This window comes from Heterocephalus glaber, unplaced genomic scaffold, assembly GCF_053883595.1.
Source record: "Heterocephalus glaber isolate CG9 unplaced genomic scaffold, H.glaber_assembly_v1.0 deba00001547, whole genome shotgun sequence".
In the NCBI taxonomy this organism is placed as follows: Eukaryota; Metazoa; Chordata; class Mammalia; order Rodentia; family Bathyergidae; genus Heterocephalus; species Heterocephalus glaber.
In genome coordinates this window covers 12,692,647-12,717,746 of record NW_028258340.1, presented here as the reverse complement: position 1 = coordinate 12,717,746, position 25,100 = coordinate 12,692,647, and the positions used below count along the sequence as shown (strand labels likewise).

Here is a 25,100-nt window from a genome sequence, read left to right as displayed (position 1 = left end):
GAAGACCACTGCCATCCTGTTCTTATACAGAGCTGTGTTTGAGGAGGAACAGCCCATGACTAGTGGTATTTGACAAATAATGTCAAAGCAGTTTCAAAGTTATGATGGGTTAAACAAAAAATAGATGCCACTGGTTTCTTCTCTGGGAAGTAGAGAATAATTTTGCTCCTACCCTTGCAACAGTAGCAAAAGCCAGACAATTAGAAAACCCTATTTTTCTTAAACTATCCAGAAAGCTGGGATAGCAGGGCAACAGAGTGACCCAAAATACAATGAAGAAAAAATGTTACAAGAAGAAATATGATAGCAATGTTCTACATAGAGCAGTTACAACCAGTCATCAATAAGAAGAGTTGTGTTTGGGTGGTCACTGAATTGGTAGAGGCCAAGTATTGGTAGAGGCTGGAGAATGTATGCTTCATAGTGCAGAACAAGGGACAGTAACCCAGATTCCTATACACAGTACCAAATTTGGACTGCACTCCATACCTTTGGGGACTTGGGAGCCTGAAAATAAAAATAAAAAGTTAAGAAAAAAACAGATGCCAAAGGTTAAACTTCTTCAAGAAAATGCCTAACATTTCTCTAATGTCTATGGAAGATGAGGTGGATACTATTTATATCCACTGCAGGCCTAACAAATTGCAGCTAACAAATTGCCTTTTAATGTCAAAATATATCAGTGCTTTCAGTTATTAAAATATAAATACTAGTTGCAGAAGTGAAATTGTTTGATTTTATTGAAAGTCAGGTGGCAAATTAAAAGAAGCGCATTTAGATTTGCTAAGAGTATATATTAAGTGTTCTCACCACACATATATACACACACACACACACAATGGTAACTGAACTGATGGATATGGTAATTAGCTTTATTGTGGGAATCTTGTGCAAGGTATACTTGTATCGAAACTACACCTTAAATATACACAATTTTTTATTTGTCAAATATATCTCAAATCTGGGAAAGAAAAAGAAGTACATTTAGGATATCATTATTCAGTCAAATAGCAATGTACATTTAAATCATTACTTTGAGAGGATTTCATCCTATATCAAAAATAGAATTATTTATAAATTACTAGAACAAAAAATACTTTGAAAAATGTTATGTGAAATGTTTCTTGCTCTGTTTTAGTTGAAAATTCTTTGCAATCTTGGCGTGCTAGAACAATTTTGTGAAATGATATGCTACAGAAATTCTATCGAGATATTTAATATTAAAGCATCTCAGATAAAAAAAGTACTAAAAACTTTCAGAACATCTGTTGTTCAAGAGAAAACAAAATCTTCCTCTCCAACATGTAAACCAGTCCTCTTTTGTGAAGTTGGTACACATATCATGAACATATCCTGTCAGTTTTTCTTCATAGAAAATAGGAGTCAAGGATTTTAGGGTATTTATGAGGATCAACATTTACCCCTTATTTCAGAAAAGAAAATTATTTCAATCCATGAAGAATCTAGGCCCTTTGGGGTACTATGAAAAAGAAAATATCATATTCAACATAGCGATTATTTTCACCCTTACACCTACCCCAGGGTAATTTCTCAGATATTTAATTAATATTCAGATTTTTCCACTTTTTGTCCTGTGTCAGTGCAGTAATTATTTCTGTACTTGAGAATACATAATTCCTCCTTCGTGTGTGTGTGTGTGTGTGTGTGTGTGTTTGTGTGTGTTGCTAAGGATAGATCCAGGGCTTCATGCATATTAGGCAACTATTCTACCATTAAACTACCTCTTCAACCCCATGCATTCTACTGTCTTTTATAGGTCAATTCTTATTTCTTTAATCCATAAATTTCTATCCTGTTCCTCATTTCCTATATGTGGAGGAATTTCTGCAACAATTAAAGAAACTGGCAGAAATTCTAGTGTTACTATGGTTTTGAGCCTCCTTACTCATGCATGTTGATGATCATTGATGAAAGAGTTGAACTTCAGGGTATTCAAAAGAATGAGTAATTCTGAAATAACTCCATTTATCTTTCATTAGTACATGACAGCATGTTTTTCAAAGAGGTTCATGTAGAAATAAATCACTTTCAAGTTTTTAAGCCTTAGAGATATATCTCATAATACTACATTTATAAAGATTAACATTTATTTTTCTTTCCAATTTAATGTACTTATTGTTTTCTAAGCCAAAGTAAATTTTTCTTTCATTATTACTCAAATGTCCATAAGATATCTTTTAACAAAGTAAAAATATTGCTATGTTTATATATTTCTCTTTTTTCAAATAGGTGCTATTCCCTCTGAGAGATGGATAGTAAATTTTGACAAAGACCTTTTAGATGGCCTTGTTTTTGCAACGCAGTTAGCAACCTATTGCCCATTTTTGGTAAGAACCACTTGAGAGAATTTAGTGGTTTAACTTTGAAATATTTTTTCTGTAAACTGATTATTTTAAATGTCTTAATTTTAAAGACATGTATGCAAACTACTAGCATTGCCTTTTTGTTTATTCTTATATTTGGAATGCAATAATCTACTACTTGCAAAGTTAATATTTAAGTAATTTTTTACTCAACTACAGAGAACACTTTAAGTATAGCAATAATTATTCCATTAATGAAAGTGGTTTTTCTTTCCTAGATTGAGTCTCATTTTGTAAATATGTATACACAACCAAAACGTCCTGAACAATATCTGCACAACTGCTTGATTATTATAAATAGTTTTTATGAAATTGGTCTTGACATGGGCATACAGGTAGGTTCCTTAATATCATAAAACTATACACATTTAATGAGTTTCTTTATAATATTATTTGTTCATAAATTTTAATTCTGAATTGAAATAGACTTCTCATGGAATAAAGTATGGAAATTGAAACATGACTCAAATATATTGGATATTAAAATAATAATATGTAATTATTTGATGGCATGTATAATATAATAATCACATTATAATAATTGCGTACATGCAATTTTGCATAATAAAAAGGAATTTTATTGTTGTTGTTGTTGTTGTTTTTGGTACCGGGGATCAAATTTGGGACCTTGCACTTGCGAGGCAGGCAGTGGAACCACTGAGCTAAATCCCCGGCCCATGGAATTTTAGTTTGAGTTTCTGAAACCACAAGAATGAAGGTTGAGTGCATAATTAAATTACTCATAGTCTAAGAATGAATTCAAAGGAGAATTATGGAATATTGATATTGATTTATCTTCTAATTTATTATCAAAAAGTAAAATAAATATTTGAAATATGTGCTTACTTTTGTAGGAGCTCTTTGTTAGGAGTAATGAAATGATATAATAAATGATTCCTCACTTTGAAAAATACATAAATTCATTGCATTATCAAAATGTATACCTATTAAAAGATAAAGTTCTACTCATTTAATAAAGCGTCAATAGGGATACATACAAAAAATAGAATCCAGAATTCAGATGGAGGTAGAGATCAATGTGATGTACTCTATCCAGAGTTGTGGAGGAAGGAAGACTTATTTGGGATCTTAGATGGTGGATTGGATTTGAACTGGTAATGGTGAGAAAAGAAGTTGTTTGCTCAAAGATAATGGCATGAACAGACTGGGAGTATGGGGAAATATCATACATTAAAGATATTGTGGGCAGTGGGGTCTCCAGAGCTGAGGATATAACTCAGTGGTAGAGTGGTTTTCTAGCATGCTGAAGGCTCTGAATTTCAATCCCCAGCACTCCAAAAACAAAATAGGAAATCAGTTTTCCCTAGTTGAAGTTTGATATTAGTAACTTAAACATAGGCATATGCTACGGTTTAGATCTAAATTGTCCCCCAGAAGTCTCATGTGTTCAGAGGTGGGGCTTTTGGGAGGTGACTGTATCATGGAGGCACTGTATTCATTAGTGGATTCATCCACTGATGAGTTCATAGGTGAATGTGCTATTAGGGAGGCTGGCCTGGTCAGAAGAGGTGGGTCACTGGGGGGATGACCTGGGAGAGTATATTCTGTTTCTCTGCTTCTTGGATGTTGTGTATTGAAGAGCTTCCACTGCCTTGCCTTGGAGCCAGCCAACCACTAACTAAATGCTCTGAAACCGTGAGCCAAAATTAGCCACTCCTCTTTTAAATTCTGGATGCCAGGTATTTTTTTCCCCAGTGACAGGAAAGAGACAAAAACAGCATATATTATATACCAGCATAAAAAGTCAGGAGTTTACCATGTGGGTATTATGAGACAAAAGGCTTTTACTCTTACAACAATGGTCAGGATGGAATGAGAGGAGAGGAACTAGAGACAAGAAAAGCAAACTAATAAGAATACAATTTCATTTGGTGAAAGAGAATAGTAAATACTTTCTCTACTTGTATCAATTATTTTGAGTACTGGTATTTATCCCAGGACCATTGCTACTTCCCTAGCCATTTTTAATTTTTTTTTAAATTTTGAATCAAGTTCTCACTAAATCACTAGGTTGCCCAGGCTGGGCATGAACTCATGATCCTCCTGCCTCAACTCCCTAGAGTGCTAGGATTATAGGTATAGACCACCACATACAAATAATCTACTCATATTCCTTCAATGGGAAGTGAAAATGATAACCTCCCATTGGGGTTTACCTTGAGAATCTCTTCCCATATTTTACTTCAGTAGTTTGTCTACATGTCATTTTTCTTTTACTGCACTATATGGTACTTTAAATCAAGGAAGGCATCTAAAGTCACTTCAATTATTATTTCTAAGGTGTATTATTTTTTGAGTTCTGACCTGTTTTTATGGATTTTGAGGCTGAGGTCAATTTTTTTTTCTGATTAGAATGTGCCTAATTCATCTTTTAACACATAGATCAAGTTCATATGATTTGGATAATATTTTGTTTCCTGTATCTATTTCAATATCATTGCACATAGGAAAATTTTTTAATATTTTAAGATAATTCAGTAATTCACATATTATGCTTTCTTTCTCTTTATATATTTTATCTGTATATCCTCTCGTTTATATTTTTCTTCTGTGAACTAGGCCATTGATATCTGTGATCCAAATCCAATCCTAATGCTCATGCTGTGCACCTACATGTATGAAAGGCTCCCTACATTCCTCCCCAAGAAGGTGGTGCCATTTTATTGTACTCTGTATGACTCTGTGCTAAGACAGGTAAGGGTATATTTGGGGCCAAAATACATATGGCTAAATACTTAAAGGGTATTTTAGATATTTCTTATCCAACCTAAAGTTAAGAAAAAATGCCTATGGAGTATGATATTGTTTGAATTGAATAGGCCATGCCAATTATTACTCTTTCTAAGCAAATGGTCTAGAGTAGTGAAAGGGATAATTTTTCTTAATAATAATCACTACCTGCAAAAAAATGATGACTCAATCTTTCTCATTCCTGTTTTGTAAAGAATAATTTATTCTGCATACAAGTTAGTTTACCACTTTGATAAAATTTGTATTTTCTTTCCCTTATCCTGTTTTATATTCTCCTCTCCATATTTCATTGAAAAAGAAGAAAATTATATATTTTTGGTACAAAACTTGTCCATGTTTGCCCTTTAAAATATATGTCTTGGTGATCTTTAGAATTATGTGTTTTAAAAAATAACTGTGTGACCTCATGATAATTTGAATGTTGGTTGGTAAGGATTTAGTTAAAAGTGGAAAAATTTGGGCTCTTAAAGTGTAGATGCCTCAATTTAGGGGAAGATAAGCTTCCTCTTCTAAGTTTTTGTTTTAATAAAATAAGATATGACCTCTTTGTTTTACTTTTATTTTTTTCAGTTTTTGTTAGAAAAAAAAGAGAGGTATAACTGGAGATTTTCCTCAACAGTATTTACCATGGTAATCTCTGACAGCAATAATATTCAAGGACTTTTAGTACTAACTAGCTCTGAAACTTTAATTATATTGGAGAGGACTTGGGCTTCAAAATAAAATTTAAAATAATTGGAAGTACTTTGCTTAAGCTTTCAGGAGGTTAAGAGTTTTGATTAAGCAGCAATTTATTACATTTGACTATTTTAAAAATTACTAATTCTCTTTGCATTTCTTCATATCATTTTTACATTCATACAAAATGTGTTTTCATTTTTTCTGTGTTTTCATTTTTTGAAAATAATTAATATTGGGCTGAGGATATTGCTGCTTAGTGGTGGAGTTTGTAGGTGGCATGCATGATACCTTTTTTCACGGAGGGCAGGGGAATGGGAAAAAAAATAAGAACCAAGAAATATGTAAAGGTACAAACTCCTAATAATGAATGTCAACATAATGTATACCTGAAATGTCCGAATAAAATTAATGAATAAAAATGTTTTATAATAAAATATGAAAAAATTAATATTAACATTAGTTAATGTTTATAAATAAACATTATTATATTAAAGCATATCTAATTAATAAGATGATTTATGCCCTCATTTATCTTTTTACTAGAAATAATCTTCATATTTTCAGATTGTATATAAAGATGAAATATTTATTTTCACAAATATAAGTTTTTGAAGATATAAAAATTGAGTAATAATTGCACTTTTTAAAATTATAAAACAAATTAGAAGTTTTGATTTTGTCTTTTATTGGAGAAAAACAGTAACTTGGAAATTGCTAAGAATCTCTGATGTATTTTGTCTCTATGAATCAACACATAAATGACAGTGCCTAAATCATAGAATGTCAATCTTTCCAACCCTGTCAACACTCTATAATATAGAAGAATCTTCAGAAATTGCTTGTAGATTTGAAAAAAATTCTACTTGTCAGTAATAAAAACAGAATGCTGAAACTAGTAAAAAAAATGCAGTGATCATTGAAAAAATGTAGTGCAGTGTCTTTTAAGAATTTTTGAAAACATTGGGGCTGTTTTCTTTTCCTTTTTGAAATAAAATTTACTTAAAGTTGAGTGGGGCCATCTGACTACAGATGAAACCAAATACCTTTGTGCTATGTATCTGACATGACAAAATGAGAATGAGTTGTTTCCTTAACACATTTAGGCTGGCAATGGAAATTCCAGGACTATAAACTAGTAGCAATACACAGTGAATTTAGTATGATTTTCCAAATTTTCCTCCAAAAAGAAAAGAATAGCTTTCTAGGACTTAAAATAATTTTATCTGTTGATGAATACTTAAATATCCTAAAAAGCATAAGCCAAGTATGATAGTGCTTACCTGTAATCTCAGCACTGTGAAAGGATAAGGCAAGAGGATTGCAAATTCAAGCCTAGCCCAGGCAACTTAGCAAACTGTCTCAAATAAAAGGAAAAAAAGAAAGCTAGGATATAGCTCACTGTAAAGGTCCAAGTTATATCCCCTGTAAACAAATAAATTCATACATACATATATAAATATATGTAATGATATATAATGATATAATATATAATGATATATATAATGATATCATATATAATGATATCTCTAAGTTGTTGAGCCGTATGAATTTCCTAACTCCTTGAGCCACAACAAAGAAAAATTCTACAGTCACAACACAGTTGTTCCAGTAGTTACCAAATTTCTCACTGAACTGAGAAAGTAGCTGGTTTAATCTTTCAACAAATCTTTGCAACATTCTGTGTTATTCATTATAACCATACATACTACCACTTTTTCACAGTTCAAATATCTGTGACTATAGGTCCTGGATTTCTTATGTTGCAGACACCTTTTCTTCGCTGTAATTTGGCCAGTCAGTCTTTTGCCAAATCCCCTCCTTCTAGGTCAGTGCTTTCCACAATGACATCCCTGAATCTTGTTACAGAAAAACTACTTTTGACTCTTTTTAAAATGGTAAGGCAGACTGTCTGTTTAGATACAGTGACTACTACAATGCAATTTTGGAAGAGAGAGATTGAGCTCAAGTCTGAATATAACAAGGAAAAGTAACAATTCATTGCCAAAGAAGGGGATGGGTGGTGAATAGAAACATACTAAGAGGAAAATTATGGGTATAGGATTCTGGCTAACTCACTGTAACAGGATTTTTGCTGCAGGAGGACAAAATCATCAGATATCCCCTGTTGTATGATGAAAGAGGAAGGATTTGATTCCTTATGAAGGATGACTAAATACTGAAGATGGAGGATTTTGGCTAGATTGACATAGCATTATTCTTGATAAAATTAGGCCTATAAGGACATGCCCAAATATAGGGCCTAGTTGAAACTGAGCTGAAGGTATCATGACTAGAGTTTGGTCATTGATTTTGGTTTCCTAATATGTTTGTTTGTTGGTTTGAGTTCTCATTATATTCTACATAAAATCTTTATATACTTACATTTTTTCTAGACATATTCTGTTCAATAGTAAAATAAATGATTGTCTAACATCCTCTATATCTCTGGTTCATGAAGAAAAGTAGAGCCAATGCCTAATTAAACTACTGCTTCTAGTGTAAGCCACGTCATCTCAAGCCTGGATTGGAGATGTTTGTAAATCTATACTCTTTATAAGAGTATACACTGAGCAGCCAAATTATTCTTTTCATAAACTGGATTATTCACATTCTGTGTTTAAAATATTCCAATGATTTACTTTTGCAACAAAAATTAAGTCCACATTGCTCATTTTGGTCCAATCTGTGTTGATCAGTTGATGTTTCATTTTGTAATTTCCTCATTGAAATCTCATTTTTCCTTCCTATTTCACATAAATGACACAGGTAGGTAGATAGTAGATAGATAGATAGATAGATTGATAGATAGATAGATAGTCACTATTGTAGAATACAAAATCTGACTTTTTCCAGATAGTATATATTAACTATTTTCAGGGTTACAATGCCTAACTCTCTTTGATAAAAGTAACAATTATATAGTTATATGGTTTCAAAATTAATAACGTTATTTACACTCTTTTCAACAAAGATTCTACTGAAAAATACAAGCTTGCAAAACATAGTGTATCATGCTACAATTGTTGGAAGAGATGCTGCTGATTTCTCTCTGGCTCAGAAAGGAAATGTTGTGACAATTCCTCCACAGTAAGTGTTTTTCATAAAATACTGCTTTATTGCTATTCTAAGCAACAGAGACATGGCTGGGAGTATCACAATCCCCAACTTGAAACTATACTACAAAGCTACTGTGATAAAATCAGCATGGTACTGGCAAAGGAACAGACCTGAGGATCAGTGGAATAGATTAGAAGATGCAGACAACTCCAGACATGCTCAGCCACCTCATCTTTGACAAAGGAGCCAACCACCATCATTGGAGGAAAGATAGCCTATTTAATAAATGGTGTTGGAAAAACTAGATTTCAACGTGCCAAAGATTGAAACTAGACCCATACCTATCACTATGCACTAAACTAAGATCGAAATAGATTAAAGATCTAAATATTAAGACAGAAACACGAAACTTGCTGGAAGGTAAGTTAGGTAGAACTCTTGAAGACATTGGCATAGGAAAAGACTTCATGAACAAAACCTCAGCAGCACGGGAACTAGCAGAAAGAATCAACAGCTGGGATCTCATCTTCTTAAAAAGCTTCTGCACTGCAAAAGAAACCACCAACAGAGCTAACAGACAACCTACAATATGGGAAAAAATTTTTAGCAGCTGTACCTCAGACAAAGGACTACTATCTAGAATATATAAAGAATTGAAAAAAATCAGACCCCCCAAATTCAAAGACCCAATTCAAAAATGAGCATCTGAAATAAACAGACATTTCTCAGACAAGGAAGTAAAAGCAGCAAACAAATATATGAAAAAATGTTCAACATCACTGCTCATTTGAGAGATGCAGATGAAAACAACACTGAGATTCCACCTCACCCCAGAAAGAATGGCTGCTATCAAGAAATCAACAAATAACAAATGCTGGCGGGGTTGTGGGGAGAAAGAAACCCTTCTCCATTGCTGGTTGGAGTGCATACTGGTGCAACCACTGTGGAAGTCAGTATAGAGATACCTCAAAGAACTAGGACTAGAGGTCCCATTTGACCCAGCTATTCCCCTGCTGGGTATCTTCCCAAAAGAATTAATAGAATCATACCACAGTGATATATGTGCACCTATGTTTATAGTAGCACAGTTTGTAATAGCTAAAGCTTGGAAGCAGCCCAAGTGCCCATCAACTATTAACTGGATAAAGAAAATGTGGGTTTTTTAATAAAATGGAGTACTACTCAGCCATAAAGAACGAAAAACTAGAGTCATTTATAGCTAAATGGATGCATATCGAGGCCATACTCTTAAGTGAAATAAATAGGACACATGTGTAAATACCAAATAGTTTCACTAGTGTGAGAAACTCATAGTGTAAACAAGGGTTAAAATGATTAAAATGAATAATTGATAATTTGAAATAGGAAAAAAGGTTCAAAGACGAAGGAGTGAAGGGAGGAGATGGGGAAAGGAAAAGAGGGAAAGGAAAAACTATGAGAAAAGAAAAAAAAATGGAAATGAAATCTATGTAAATAGGGAAGGGTGGAGGGGGTGAAGGGTGCACAGGTAATGGGGAAAAAAAATAAGAACCCAAGATATATCATTTACAGGTAAAAACACCCAGTGATAAATGTATACCTAAAATGTACCAAAAAAAGAACTAAAAAAAAAAATACTGCTTTATTGAACATATCAACCATAGAATTTTATATTCATTATAATTATACGTAAGTGACTTGAATGTATTAAATACATATAACTATATATGCTATATAATGACTATATATAAACATATAAGGAAAGACTCACAATAGATAAAATATTTTTGAATTTTCTTTATTAGCATAAGTTTACAGTATATAATAATTATGTTTGCTTTGGAGAAATGGAACATATACATATTGCATCTTGATCATTTTAATCCCCTACCAGCCATCCCATTTGCTCCCTTCCTCAGATCTCCTTTTCCATCTCCAAAAAGTCTACCTTTGTTTCCTATCATTTCTCCTTTATTGTGCTATTTTGAGTATCTCATATAAGAGAAAACATGTTATATTTGACTTTCCACATCTGCTTTATTTCACATAGAGTTATGATCTCAAGATTCCATCATTTTCCTACAAATGACTCAAATTTATCCTTCTTTATGGCTGAGTAGTACTTGATTCATTTTCCTTATCTATTCAACCATTAGTGGGCATATAAGCCACTTCTGTAATTTAGCTATTGTGAATTATGCTGCTATAAACATGGGTATGCATGTATCACTAAAATATGATGCCATCAACTCTTTTGGGAAGATATCCAGAGGAGAAATAGCTGGGTCAAATGGAATTTTTATTTTTATTTTTCTGAGAATTCTGATTGTACTAGTTTACATTCTTACTAACAATGTAGAAGGGTTTCTTTTTCCTCCTTGGCATTTGTGGTATTTTTGAGTTCTTGAATACAGCAATTTTTCCTGGGGTAAGGTGGAATCTCAGTGCTTTTTATTTCTCTAATGGCCAAAGCTTCTGAACATTTTTTATGTACTTATCACCCGTGTATACTTCTTCCTTTGAGAAGTACCTGTTCATCTCATTTGCCCATATTTTATGATTGGGTCTTTTGGGGGTAGTTTTTTGAGTTCATTATATACTCTAGATGTCAGTCCTCTGTCTGAGGAGCAGCTGACAGAACTTTTTTTCCCATTCTATAAATTGTATTTCCCTCTGTTGATTGTTTCCTTTGCTGTACAGAAGCTCTCAAATTTGATATAATCCCATTTGTTGATTCATGGTATTATTTTTTTGTGTCATTGGGGTTTTATTCAGAAAGTTCTTGCCTATGCCTAACATAGATAAAATTTTTATTTTCTGAGATTCCTCACTAGTTTTGTTAAAACAATTCTGACAACATAAACAGCTGTATTTTAGTGTACGCATGATTTTTATTTTCATGTATATGAGCCATAGATATAAAATATAAGTTATTTGATTACGTACTACAGTTCTATCCACTGCTTTCTGTATTATAAATACAATACCAGAATGAAACTCTGAAAAGAACTTTCCATTTTCTAAGAATCTAAATAGATTTTTTTACATGTATATAACTGTGCAGATTCAAATTCATTTGGACATTGTCATAGAACCATATGTGTTGCCAGAGATGTGAAAACTTGAGGTCTGTTCTCCACTTTTCAAGAAGTAAAATATAAGAGGAATGATTATATTTCCCCTACCTTACTTTACTCATAAATCTAATAGATTATCCCATTGTTTCAAAGTTCACATTATGTGGATATTCTTTTATAATCATACTACTTTTCTGATATTTTAGTTTAAGAATATTTTTCCTGTTAAATAAAATTAACTTTTATCATTTTTATTATAAATGTAAACCTGCATATTGTAAAAAATTTGAGTTACAGAAAAATGTGAGGAAAAAAGAATCAACTAGGATCATATGAACACAGTCTGTTAGTTCATGTTCTTCCAGTCATTGATGTGCATTCTAACATGTATAATTATATTTTCATAACAAATTAATTATACATGAAATTATATATTGAATTTAATTAATACTTGCTATATATAAAAATCTATATACCATACATTTTATCTATATTTTTATAATCTTCCTAACACCCCACTATTGTTACAAATGAAGATATCACAAAAGAAGATGAGCCCCAAAAGGATTAAGTTAAGGATTAGTTGCTGAATTTTTCCTGGTATTAAATGATGAAGTAGAGATTCAAAATAAATAAATATAAATACAGAGTTGAAACTTTTTTTAAACTGACACCTACATATACAGTGTATATGTGTGTATGTGTTTGTGTATGTGAGTATATGAATGTTTGTCTGTATTACGTTTAATAAATACCTTCTGATTCAATGTTATGGAACTTTGCTTAGTTGTAAGCAATCCTTAAGTACCCTTAGATGGAATTGTGTCTTAGTCTGTTTGGGCTGCTATAAAATACTATAGACTGGGAAGATTATAAACAACAGAATGTTATTTCCCGCATTTCTTAATAGTGAGAAGGTTAAGATCAAGCCCAGCCAGATTTTGTGTCTTGTAAATACCTATTTTCTGGTTTTTAGAGCCCTCTTGGTGTGTTCTTGCATAGTAGAAAAGTTGAGACAGTTTACTGGATCCTCTTTTTATAAAGACGCTAATCCTATTCGTGAAAACTCTGCTCTTAGGTACTAGTTACCCAAAAGCCTCATCTGCTAATATCATCATGCTGATGATTATTTTTTCCTTTTCCAACTTTATTGAAGTAAATTTGCAAATAAACATCATACACATTGGACAGTATATTTTAATATTCATTGTGAAACGATTACTACAATAAAGCTAATGGGCATATCCGTCACTTCGCATAGTTACTGTGTGTGTGTGACAGTGTAGAATACATCTACTTTCTTTGCAAATGTCAAATATAAAATACATTATTGTTAACTGTAGTCAGCATACTGAACAGTAGATCTTCCAGCGTATTCAACTTTCACCTGAAGGTTTGTGTACTTTGACTAACAACTCCCTATTTCCCAACTATCTGACTCAAAGTGGCTCCTTTTTGGTTGGAGTCAGGGTACAAAAATGTCTCCTTTTTTCAGGAGCGCATGACATGGATGAGTAATGGTCAACTTAGTGACAAAATGTACCAGTGTATTCTGTGGAGCAGGCCCCTAGGGACTTCAGTGGTACCCAATGTGTAGCGAATACTGATTACCCTTGCCTTCTTTGTTCCTACCTATCTCAGGACATTTTCGATATACTTATCTCTCCAGCAGTTATTCTGTGAAGTTATTCTAAGGTTTTGGCTCTATCTGCAGATTCTTAACTGGACCCTTGAGCCTTCTCTGGGCTATCCCATTTTCTTGATCACTGTGTATTTATTGATTATTGTGGAGAGAATGGAAGTTGGTATTTCATACTTTGCTGATTACATTCCTCTAGTGATTAGATTTTTAACACATTAATTTTGAGGGGACACAAACATTCACACTTATTTTTTTTTTTTTTGGTTACCAGGTATCGAACTCAGGATCTTGTGCTTGCGAGGCAGGCGTGGTGCCACTGAGTTAAATCTCTGGCCCTTATTTTTATTAGTACATGTGTGTAGGGAATAATGATTACATTTATCTTGGGGAGTTGGTACATGTACATAACACCTCTTAATTCTTTTTTTCATTCTCCACCCCTCTATTGCTTCCTGCTCCTTTCATCTCTTAGTCCCCTTTTCATTTGCAAAAGCTCAATTTCCATTTTTTCCTTTCAATTCTTTTTTTTCATCCCCTGTCCCTCCTTTCCCTTATCCCTCCCTCCATCTTTTGTTCCTCTTCTCATTTGAAAAAACATCACTATTTCCATAATAATCATTTTACAGTTGCTTGCCCACATGGTTGTTCTCACTTAAAATACATTTTCTCATTTCTTTAAATGTTGATAGGTGGAAATTTTTTCCAAATTTTAGAATTCTGCTTGCTCTTTGATTAAATTTTTTAAATAATTTCTCTCTCCTTGAACTTTGCTATAAAAATTCACGAGAAGCTGTCATATTTTGACATTTTTTCTGAGAAAATTCTTTTTTCAAAATCCTCTGTCATTACTCATAAGTTCTTTCACATAACAATAGGATACAAAAAATTAAGCCACTTCTTTGTCAGCAAAGATCACCCTTCCTCCAATGTTCAATAAGATGTTCCTTATTTTTATCTGAGAAGTTGTTAAAATGGCCTTCTCTGCCCATGTTTCTACCATCATTCGGTCCATATCCTCTCAGGTAATCTCTAAAAAATTTAAACCTTTCTGTATAGCTTTCTTCCTATGAGACTTTATCCAAATTATCCTTTTTTAATATGTACCTCCAAATTTTCAGAGCCCCTACTATCCAGTTTCAAAGTCACCTCTATACTTTTAGATATTGTTTGAACAACATCCTTACTTCTCAGCATCTGTTTTCTGCCTGGTACCATTTGGAAAATTTTAACAAAATACTATAAACCAGTTGGATGACAAAAAACCACATTTATTTATAAACAGTTCTGGAGGCTGAAAAGTCAGAGGTAAAAGTATCAGCAGATTCAGTATCCATGAACAGCCCTGAGTTCTGTTTCATACACAGTATATCCTCACAGTGTTCTTACATGGTGAATTTAACAAGGTAGCTTGCTGGGGCATCTTTTCTGAAGGTTGTAATTCATTTAAAAGGGCTCTTCCTTCATGTTCTAATCACCTCCTAAAAGCTACTCTTCCTAATATCACAATGGTAATTAAGCTTTTGATACATGAATTCTGAGGGGAACAAAAACATTCAGCTCATAAAAAATTACTCCAAGAGGTGGTTTATGAAAATTAAATTACTTGGATGAACCTAGTGGGTCATTTCCAATTAACGTTTCATCAATGCTTTCCTTCCTTCACTTTTTCCACTATTACAGTTTTTATGATGCTTCTTGAAGCTTTCAGTTTGTTTGTTTGTTTATTTTAAGATGCGGTCCCAGTATGTAGTTTAGGCTGGGCTTGAACTCACTTTGTACCCCGGGCTGGCCTTGAACTTGCTGAAGTCCACTTGCCTATGGCTCCCAAGTTAACCAATATGTAATGTCTTCTTTGCCTGTTTTGAATAGCTTTGGCTTAAATTCCACTTTGTGTGAAAATAGGATAGCTATTCCTGCTTGTTTGGGGGTTATTATTGTGTGGAATATTGTTTTCTATCCTTTGATTTTTTTGTCTATGAGTTTCTTTTGGGGTTAAATGTATTTTTTGTATACAGTATGCCTTGGATTTTGTTTCTTGATCTACTCTGCTAATGTGAATTTTGATTGGAAAATTGAATCCAATTTCGTTGATAGTTATATGACAGTTATTGACTTATTCCTGTCCTTGTGTTATTTTCCTGTTAGTATTTTGGTTTCTTTGAATTCTACTTATTTGCTAGCCTTACTTGATGCATTCATTCTATTTGGACCTTTTATCTTCATTGTCTCTTTCTCGGATGGCCTTGAGAATTTTGGGGGATTTGGATGGGTCTTTATCAATTTCTTTAGGTTCTCTTTATAATGGAAATATTTTATTTCTCCATCAATCTCAGCTGGAGGTTGTTTACTTTTAGGGTCTGAAACACTTGATTCCAAATTCTCCTTGTCTTTAAAAGTTTTGCTGAAAAGTCTGCTGTAATTCTGATGGGTTTTCTTCTACAGATGATACATTGGTTTTCTCTGACAGCTTTTGAGATTCTGTTCTTGGGTTGGATTTCTGGTGTTTTAATTATGTGGTGTACAGTGTTTTTTTTTTCTGATCATGGTTGTTTGGGGTCCCATGAGACTCACTTGTCTGTATGTTAAATTCTTTTTCCATGTCAGGAAAATTTCCTGCTATTTCTTCTGTAAGCAGTTTTTTTTTTTAATGTTCTTGGTGGTGTCTTCTAATTTTTTATTATTCCAGTTACTCTTATGTTAGTCTTCTCTGAGTCATCTAGCAGTTGCTGGATCCATTTTTTTAGGTTTTCTTGTTGTTTTTAAATCTATTATTATATGATCATTGACCACAGCCCTGTCCTCTAGATTTGACACTGTTTTCACATTGGCTACTTCTGCTGCCCATACTTTCAATTGTATTTTTAGTCTTCTGGATTTCTGTTTGGAACTTTTTTATGGATTCTCATTCTTTTCTACGCTGGATGTTCGTGTTTTGCAAGTCTTTCTTTAGCTCCACTGGATTTTAATTAGTGACTTCTCTAGATGATTTATTTCTTTGGGGTCATTATCTGTTTAGATATATCTTCTTTGAAGTTGCCAGACATCTTATTGAACTGTTTTGTTACCTTTGTTGATATCTCTTCAGACATTTCTGCTGTGTAGTTTATGATCTCCACCCCCTCTATTCCCCCTGGATTGGCTTTGGGGAAATTGCAAGTATTTTAGGAGGCACTTTATTGCTTTACTTTTTCTCATGTTTCTATTTTTCTGTTATTGTTTTGTTTTGTTTTCTGTGCTGAGGTTTGCAACTTCTTTAGCCCAGTGCCTAGTTCTTCAGGAATGAGTCACAGTGGTGTTTATAATACAGAGGCCATCCAGATATTGACAGAGAAAACAAATTGACAGCACCGACTATCTCACCTTGGCTATTGTAGTAAACTCAGTGACAACAATGGCATCGAATATAAATTAGATACTAACATACTCTAAGAACCACTCATGACCTACCCTTAACCAGAGCAAAGAGGTCTATGATTTTAGTGTAGACACTTAGGCAACCCAGATAATGACCTATAGTAAATCAGACCAGAACTTTCTGCTGGATGTAGGCAATGGTGTAAATGCTCAAGCAGACCACTGGACTAAATGCCATCTCTTTCTGATCCGACCCCTCTAAAGGTTATGCCCACCAGCCCTGGCTTCCCACCACAGAATACAGGCCCTGTGATCTTCTTGGCCCAAGCTTGAGTTTGTCAGGGGAACTCAGGAAATCTCTGTCTAGCTGTCACTTTCTCCAAGCCTATCTCCAAAGGCTGTCTCTCAACCAGTCTCTATGAAGTAGAGTAACACATACATTGTGGAGTGAAACTCCCCTCCTGGATGTTGGTCTCATCCTCAATCAGGCCAATCTTGTGGTTGTCACCTCTAGCACTCTGTGCTGAGGAGAACCAAAGTGCAGAGCAAGCTAGGATTTGGTAGTTTAGCCACTCTTCACCTCTCCCACACAGGGCATGCCAGGTGGGCAGTGTCTGTAGCGGGGGCAAGGCAGGGGTGAGGTGGGGGCAAAGCAGGGTCTTTCTTCTCTCCCACAGGGCACAAGAAGTAGTTCATGGTGGGGTGGGGGTGTGGCCTTTCTGTCATAATTCTTGAACAGTTTCCTTTTCATAAACTTCCATTCCAATACCAGGTTCTATTGACTTCATAAATTCTTTCTTTTTTCCTTCCTTTCTTCCTTTCTCTCTTCTTTTCTGACTTTCTCCATTTCCTCTTTCTCTTCTCCACCCTCCTTTCCTGTCCTTTCTCTGGATTGAACAGAGGGCCTTTGCTCTGAGCTCCAAGCCCATTTTTAATTTTGTGACCAGGTCTTTCTACATTGTTTTGGCTGGGCTAAATCTTGCGGTCCTTTTGCTTCAGACTCCTATACTGCTGGAATTAGAGGACCGTGCCATCATGCCCAGCTTGTACTTTAAAATTGGATGTGTTATGTACCAACTTTCCCACGATGAATGTAATCATTAAAATTTTTAAATTTTAAAAAATAAAATAAAATTGGCAGTGTTTTCTCTTCCCCTTCTCTTTCACCCTTATTTAATGCAAAAATCATCTTTACTCTAGATTACCACAATAGACTCCAAAGATGTTTCTCTGCATTTCATTCACTATATTATTTTTTATGGAGGTTTCAACATGTGACTTTTCTGCTTAAAATATTCCTGTAGCTTCCCATTAAGATTAGTATATAGACTAATGTCTCAACAGTGTCTAAAATATGCTTCCACTTTTGACAGTTATTTTATGACTTGCCCTTGAGTATATCTTGCATTGCTGACCTTTTTGCTCCCTATGCTTCAGAGTAGGCCTTTGATTAGTTCTTCAAACACATTATAGTTCCACATAAAAGAGCACAAATGCCTTCTTTCCTCCTATCCTCAGTATAGCTAATTTATTCTTATACTTTGAACCCCATTTTATATATCAGTTAATTGATGTGGCAGACTATATCTTACTCCCCATCATGTGCTCTCATACTACATTGTAATACATATATAATTTGTAAATATTCAAATTTATTTTGGGATGTAATGCTAAATTTGTGCTATGGAATGTGTGATCCAGGATATCAAAAATAGTATTTTTTTCTAATTGTTGTATTCCCAAAACATTATAAATTACAAGTATCAATAGAATGAGTGAATTAGTGCATACATGGCTTTATCTAGAATATCTTGAAAAATTATGAAATCACTTATAAGAACTGTAACAGAGTTTGAGCCTGTACACCCCCAAAGACTTCAATATCAAGTGGTCTTCATTTTGAAATTAAAGCCCGAGCCTTGTATAATTCTTTCACACAAAATTTATGAGATTGGTGAAAACACATATCCAATTAAAAATTTCCCCTACTGCTGCCTAGATGTGACCTGTAATTTTGCCTAAAGTACAATTTTAGAACTTTTCTATTGATTTTGAAAGCTCTTCACTCATCTTTGTCTTTGCTGCTTTCTAGACTCACTCATTCAACAGCAATTGCAGTAAGGGTCTGTGCAAGTTTGTCCAAGGTTTGATATCAAGGGACTCTATCCCTGTCTTCATTCTCAAATATGTGTGCAGTAAGAGAACCAAAAGGTGGTAGTTTGTATGAAAGAAAAAATTGTCACATGATGTATAATGCTAAAAGACAGAGTAAAATCAATGATAAAATTTTCCTAAGATTTATCACCCCAGCTGTGTCAGGGCCAACCAATGCTGAAAGATTAAATTAGATAATAAAATAGCAAGCTCATTCTAGATTCATGGATGTCATTACTGACATAAACAGTGTAAGCAAGAGTAGGCAATGGTACCAGATATTTCCATGTCCATTGTGCAGAGTAAGATCAAAGCAAAAGGAATCAGAAGGCTGCATCATGGATGATAAAACACCCTGTTGTTGAGAAGCCAGTTCAGTCTGCCAGTTTTATAGTTTGTAATTCTACCATAAAGAAAATGAGGTAGCAAGTCTTACACCTCCTCAGAATCCAAGAGGCAATGAGAAACTGTCTTCCTATCTCAGGTGAGACAGGAAGGAAAAGTGAGAAATGTTTTGGCAGTAGTTCATCATGAGCCTCCATGCGCTCATGTTGTGAGAAGAACATGGGCCTTTCTGCCATGATTTGTATCAAGTGCAATTAAACCATGCATATGTGGCCCTATGTGGAATCAAGCAAGGTAGCCAAGGTGCCATGGCATAGTCATTTTCCTACAAATTGGTAAATGGAATCCTCTCTAAATCCATAGACTTTTTGCCATTGTACTATGTTTTATGCTAGAAAGTTAAAAATTAAGAGAAATGGATATGTGTTGTTTATTTCTTCTTTTAATGGAAGATTTTTCTCAGATAACAAGAATATTAGTATTTATCTAGTGTTATTTGGATTAGACCTTCAAATTTTATTTCAATAATGGATTTAAGTAATTTTTGAATTTCATAGTTTCTATTTTTTCCATCATGTGACCCAAAATCAAGTGATTATTAATGTAGGGGGGAACAGATGTAACTCCCAAACCTGCTAGATATCCAAAACTCGAGTTCATGTTCTTTAAAATCAAAGAATGAATTCTAGGAACAACGGAGGTTAAGAATAGAAAAAATTTATTGAAAGAAAGCTTCTGTCTAAGAGAGACAGAAAGGGGACCAGAAAGGGGGTTGCAGGGGACCCTATTTCCCAGGGGTTTTTATGGAACAAAGCCACGAGACGAGGTGGGGTCAAGGTGGGACAAAACTATAAGACCAAGACCCAGTGGAAAATTACAAGGTGAGCATGATGTTGGGCAAAACCATTACCAACCAATAAGATTACAAGTACAATCACCCAGGTAATGGGATCAAATGAGAAAACAAGTCACATACAAGGAATTTCCCATTTAGAATATCAGTAACCTCTTTTCCTTTTTTATAATGCTAACCAGTGACTGTGCCTTAATTTTCCTTACTGTGTTGGCTCCTTGAGGGCTGGTGCCATGAGGCAGCCCTGTCTAACTGCCTACAAGATAATCTAATTAAGTTACCTACCTACAATAATGTGACTCAGAATTTGCCTAAATATTAGCAAAACATGTATTATGAATTTCATACAAAAAATACATATACAAATTCCTGTGACTCACTACAAGAAAATCCAGTATTTTAAAAAATATCTATATATCTAAGAGTTTGATTTAGAGTTTACAGACTGGATTAAGATTTAAACAGTATTTTTTCTTTTTCAGTAATTTTTTTTTTTTTTTGGTAGCGGGGGTCAAACTTGGGTCCTTGAGCTTGTACAGCAGGCGGCAAAACCACTGAGCTAAATCACCAGCCCATTAATTTTTTTATTAGTACATGTTTGCAGTATATACAGTTTACATTTATCTTGTGGGTAGGCATATGTACTTAACATATTTTAATTCTTTTCATTCCCATTCCCCTCCCCCGTCTTGCCCATTCCTTGATCCCTTCATCTCCTTCCCATTTAGAAAATATCTACCTCATTTCCTTTTATCTTTTATTTTATTTTATTTGTTCATTTATTTTCTTTTTGGTACCAGGGGTCAAACTCGGGTCCTTGTGCCTGCGGAGCAGGGGGCAGAACCACTGAGCTAAATCCCTGGGCCCCTTATCTTTTATTTTTAAAATTATTAATTCTTTGTGTTTCTCATGTAAGAGAAGTTATAAGATTTAGCATGACGGTCTTGGGATGCATTGGCTGGGCTTGAAGGTGGTAAGCTCTGGCTTCAGACTCTAACAATGCTGGGTATACAGATGGGCACCACCAAACTGGTTGCAATTTCTTTAAACTATATGGGGATGCCATTAATTGACTTACCTCCTTAGAATATAATGTGGAATTACACATTGGATACAATTGTACATATGTGAAAAATTCTTGAATGTATTCAATTTTAACATATATTTTGGTTATGTGAAGATTGCAACTCGACAGAAGGGCAATAAAAGTATTAGGAAAAGCTCAAACCAGGTCATTTCACATGTAATGTTTACAAAGTTACCAGTATGCATAGTATTTTAAAGGTTTTAAATATGCTATTTTTCTCCATGAATCATTTCACTTCTTTTTGTTTGACAGTTAAAATGTGGCAAAAAAGTGAAAGGATGTTGGGCATATGCCTGTAATTCCAGCAGCTTGAGAGGCTGAGGTAGGAGTGCAAGCTTAAATCCTACATTGGAAATTTAGTCAGAGCCTGTCTCAAAAAATAAAAAAGCACGAAAGATGTAGCTCAGAGAAGGTGCTGTATTCAATGCTTATTACCAAAAAAAAAGAAAAAAAAGAAGAAGAATGTTATCATGGTTTTGTGAACAGTTTTCTTTTTTCGTAGAAGTAAGTACATTTCAGGATGGATGTACCAAGGACATTGCCTACAAACGCTATTGTGAATAAATGATTGTGAGTAGTCTTTTTCAGTAAAATGTTTCCACTTTTGTCTTTTATTAAATAGAAATGAAACCACTATCACTGTAAAATTCACCACTCGCTTCCTTCGTCCTGCTGAAGCTTCATTACTGTTAATTTCAAAGCCTAGGCATGGAGTGGGAGGCATCACCATGACTTTTGCTCTGAAGGGTGAAGTCCTCAATATTAAAGCAATTGTGAGTAAATTTTACTTATTGTGCCTTTGCTTCTGTTCTCAAAACTTGGAATGGCACACATAGCTGTTCACCCACATTTAATCTCTAAGCAGCTCTTGATCCTTGAGGTCATCCTTTTGCCATGGAGACTTGTGATTTACGTTAAAGTGGTCTTGGGGTTGTGTATGTGTTTTTGTTTGGGCTAAAGGTTGACAGTTTGTTCAGCAAAGAAGAATTTTCTCTTTTCTGACAGGAATGTTCAGCAATTTACCTAGAATATCATGTGAAGCAAATCCACTGTAAAACTAATGCTAGTGCTGTCCTTTACTGAAAGTTGATGTTTCAGACAGAATCCTAAGCATATCTCAAAGAATGGAAAAGGATTTTTAAATCTTTATAAAATGATTGACATTATGACTGACTTTTTGTGACCATTAACTTGTGTAAATATTATTGCCATTATGGCTGTATGGGTAAAGAACAAGTGAAATTGTTATTGCCAGATTTCTGTAAAGATTATAACAAATTTTGCATCAGTGAGACAAGAATAGAAAGTACAGAGAATGACTCTGCAATGCTCGAGTGGTGGCTACATGTGTGAGGAAAGCAGCAAGATATTCACAAGTACAAACTGGATTATTATACACTATTGTCCAGAGCAGAAGTGGGTATTTGTCACTGAGATATATGTTGTATTCTGATTTAATCCTGAATAATGAGCATATAACACTTCCCAACTCTTTCACATAAATTCTCTGAAGCAATAGAGTTCTTTACCACATGTAGTTGAAAGACATGGCTAGATTTAACCTGTCATTAACATGACTTCTTGACAGAAAAACTGACACTAAATGTCCTGCAACTCTTATTTACTTCCCCACCTGTCCACTTATGCTCTCAGGTCACCAGGAAATAAATTAGAAAATAATGGACAAATAAAATGAAGCAAGAATACGATCAGTTTAAAATGTAGAATTTCTAGAAACATTTCCTCCATGAAAACCCTCTGGATGAGTGGAAGTTTTTATTTTATTTTATATCTATTATGCCCTTATTATATTACAAATATGTCAGCATGGCAAGTGCATTACAGAGGCATACATGCCATGCTCAGGCACAATTTTACACAAAAATATTCATGCGTGTACACATACATGGAAACACCTGCCCTTGCCTTACATCAGACATATTAAGTATCATATATATAACTAATTATTTGTGAATATAAATTATATCATCATTAATAAAATTTAGGATACCAGTTTGAGAGACACTGCTTGACAAGTAATTATTAGCAAAGTGCTATAGATCAATAATGAGATAAAATATATTTTTATCCTTTCCTGTCATGATTTTCGCAGTTCAATGTTTGTGGGGAAAAGATAATTACATAAATTATTGTCAGTGTAATATTTAAATGAATAATTTATAGAGTTTTAATTTTGTATTTTATAGTTATGGATATTTGGTTTTTTGTTATCACCACATAGTATGATTTATTTTTTACTTCAGGACATTATTAAATGTGAAACTCCATGTTATCAATGGAAGCAAGTCATTGTACCTTTGAAAAACCCCTTCTCAACTGGTGGAAACTTTAAGTAAGTTATTGGGTTTTTTAAATTTTTAATTTTATTTGGTACAGTTTAGACATATATAATGATCACATTCATCATAGGAAATTTGGAAAACAACCCAAATGCCTAACAGCTGATAAATGGATAAAAAATGTGTTTTTTTATACAGTGGCATATTATTCAGCCATAAAGAAGGATAAACTTGAGACATTTATTGCTAAACAGATGCACCTGAAGCTATACTCTTAAGTGAAACAAATTGATCACACATGTAAATATATTGCTTTGTCTCTCTGGTGTAAGAAACTGAAAGTGTAAATAGGAACCAAAATGTATAATAGACAATGTGAAATAAGAAAAAGCTATTGTTTTGATTTAAATGTGTTATAATTAGATATTCCCACTCTAAAGAGAAATATATATATTTCTTCAACTGTTCAACAGGAAACATTTTGAAAAGAAACTACATGTGTTTACATTCCTGGAAATGTATAAGCATCATCAGATAAAATAGGACACATGATAATAGTAAATCAGTTTTTAAAAATTTATAGTTGAGCATGACAAATTTATGAGCTTTATATATGAGCTTTCTTTTCCTTGAGATTCAAGGTTCTTGCGATTTTTAAAATTTATAATTAATTGACACCTTACTTCTCATTTTATTCTGTCTGTTAATATCCAAAACTGAAAGTTTATCTGAATACAAGTGGCTTTGTATATAGAGCATCATGATTAGTTAATACTGGTACATTCAATATGCATGTATCCATTTTAAGATTTAAGAACAATAACAATACAAACTTGTATTGAAAAGAAAACATTTATATTATTTAAAGACAATAAAAAGTTACTTCTTAAAAATTTTCATGTTGAAAGAGAAAATGGAAGATGAATCTTTGTGCAATGATTAAATTAGGAACACTTTTTCCTCTAGTTATAGAAATCATAACTTCACAATAATTTTATTTAATCTTAAAGTTACATATATGTATAAATGCTTATTTGATATTTGATAACTTTCAATTATTTTAATCACTATATGTAAAGGCTCATGTTAATTATGTAATTTGCTGTCATGGAGGTTTTCATAATAGTCCCTTATATGTTTCTTTTAAATTTTTGGAATGTAAACAGTAATGACCCTTCTTTCATCCTTCACTTTAATAATTTAATCATTCTATCTTCTATTCTTAATCAACTTGGTAAAAATTTATTATCTTACTGATCTTTTCAAATAACACCTATTCCCTTGCTGTTGCCTATTGTTTTTTAAATTTTGTGTCTACAGTAACATTCTTTTTTGTCATAACTTATTTCCTTCTTCTTGTTTTGTGTTTAGCCTTCTTTTCTTTTCTTTAAAAAACATAAAAATTATATTTATCT

At 33.5% G+C, this 25,100-nt stretch overlaps 1 protein-coding gene across 17 annotated transcripts in view; it reads left to right on the top strand.

The window, feature by feature from the left end:
* The window catches only part of Cfap47 (cilia and flagella associated protein 47), a 512,210-nt gene that overhangs the window by 169,192 nt on the left and 317,918 nt on the right, over window positions 1-25,100 (top strand). For all 17 annotated transcript variants that reach the window (XR_015442441.1, XR_015442442.1, XR_015442443.1 and 14 more), the window contains 6 exons: window positions 2,251-2,348; window positions 2,603-2,719; window positions 4,965-5,099; window positions 8,809-8,924; window positions 22,008-22,158; window positions 23,650-23,738. Coding sequence is in view for 14 of the 17 variants with exons in the window: in XM_087189881.1 (XP_087046007.1) it covers window positions 2,251-2,348; window positions 2,603-2,719; window positions 4,965-5,099; window positions 8,809-8,924; window positions 22,008-22,158; window positions 23,650-23,738 (706 nt within the window). In the remaining 3 variants the exon portion in view is untranslated. The remainder of the gene's footprint in view (window positions 1-2,250; window positions 2,349-2,602; window positions 2,720-4,964; window positions 5,100-8,808; window positions 8,925-22,007; window positions 22,159-23,649; window positions 23,739-25,100) is intronic.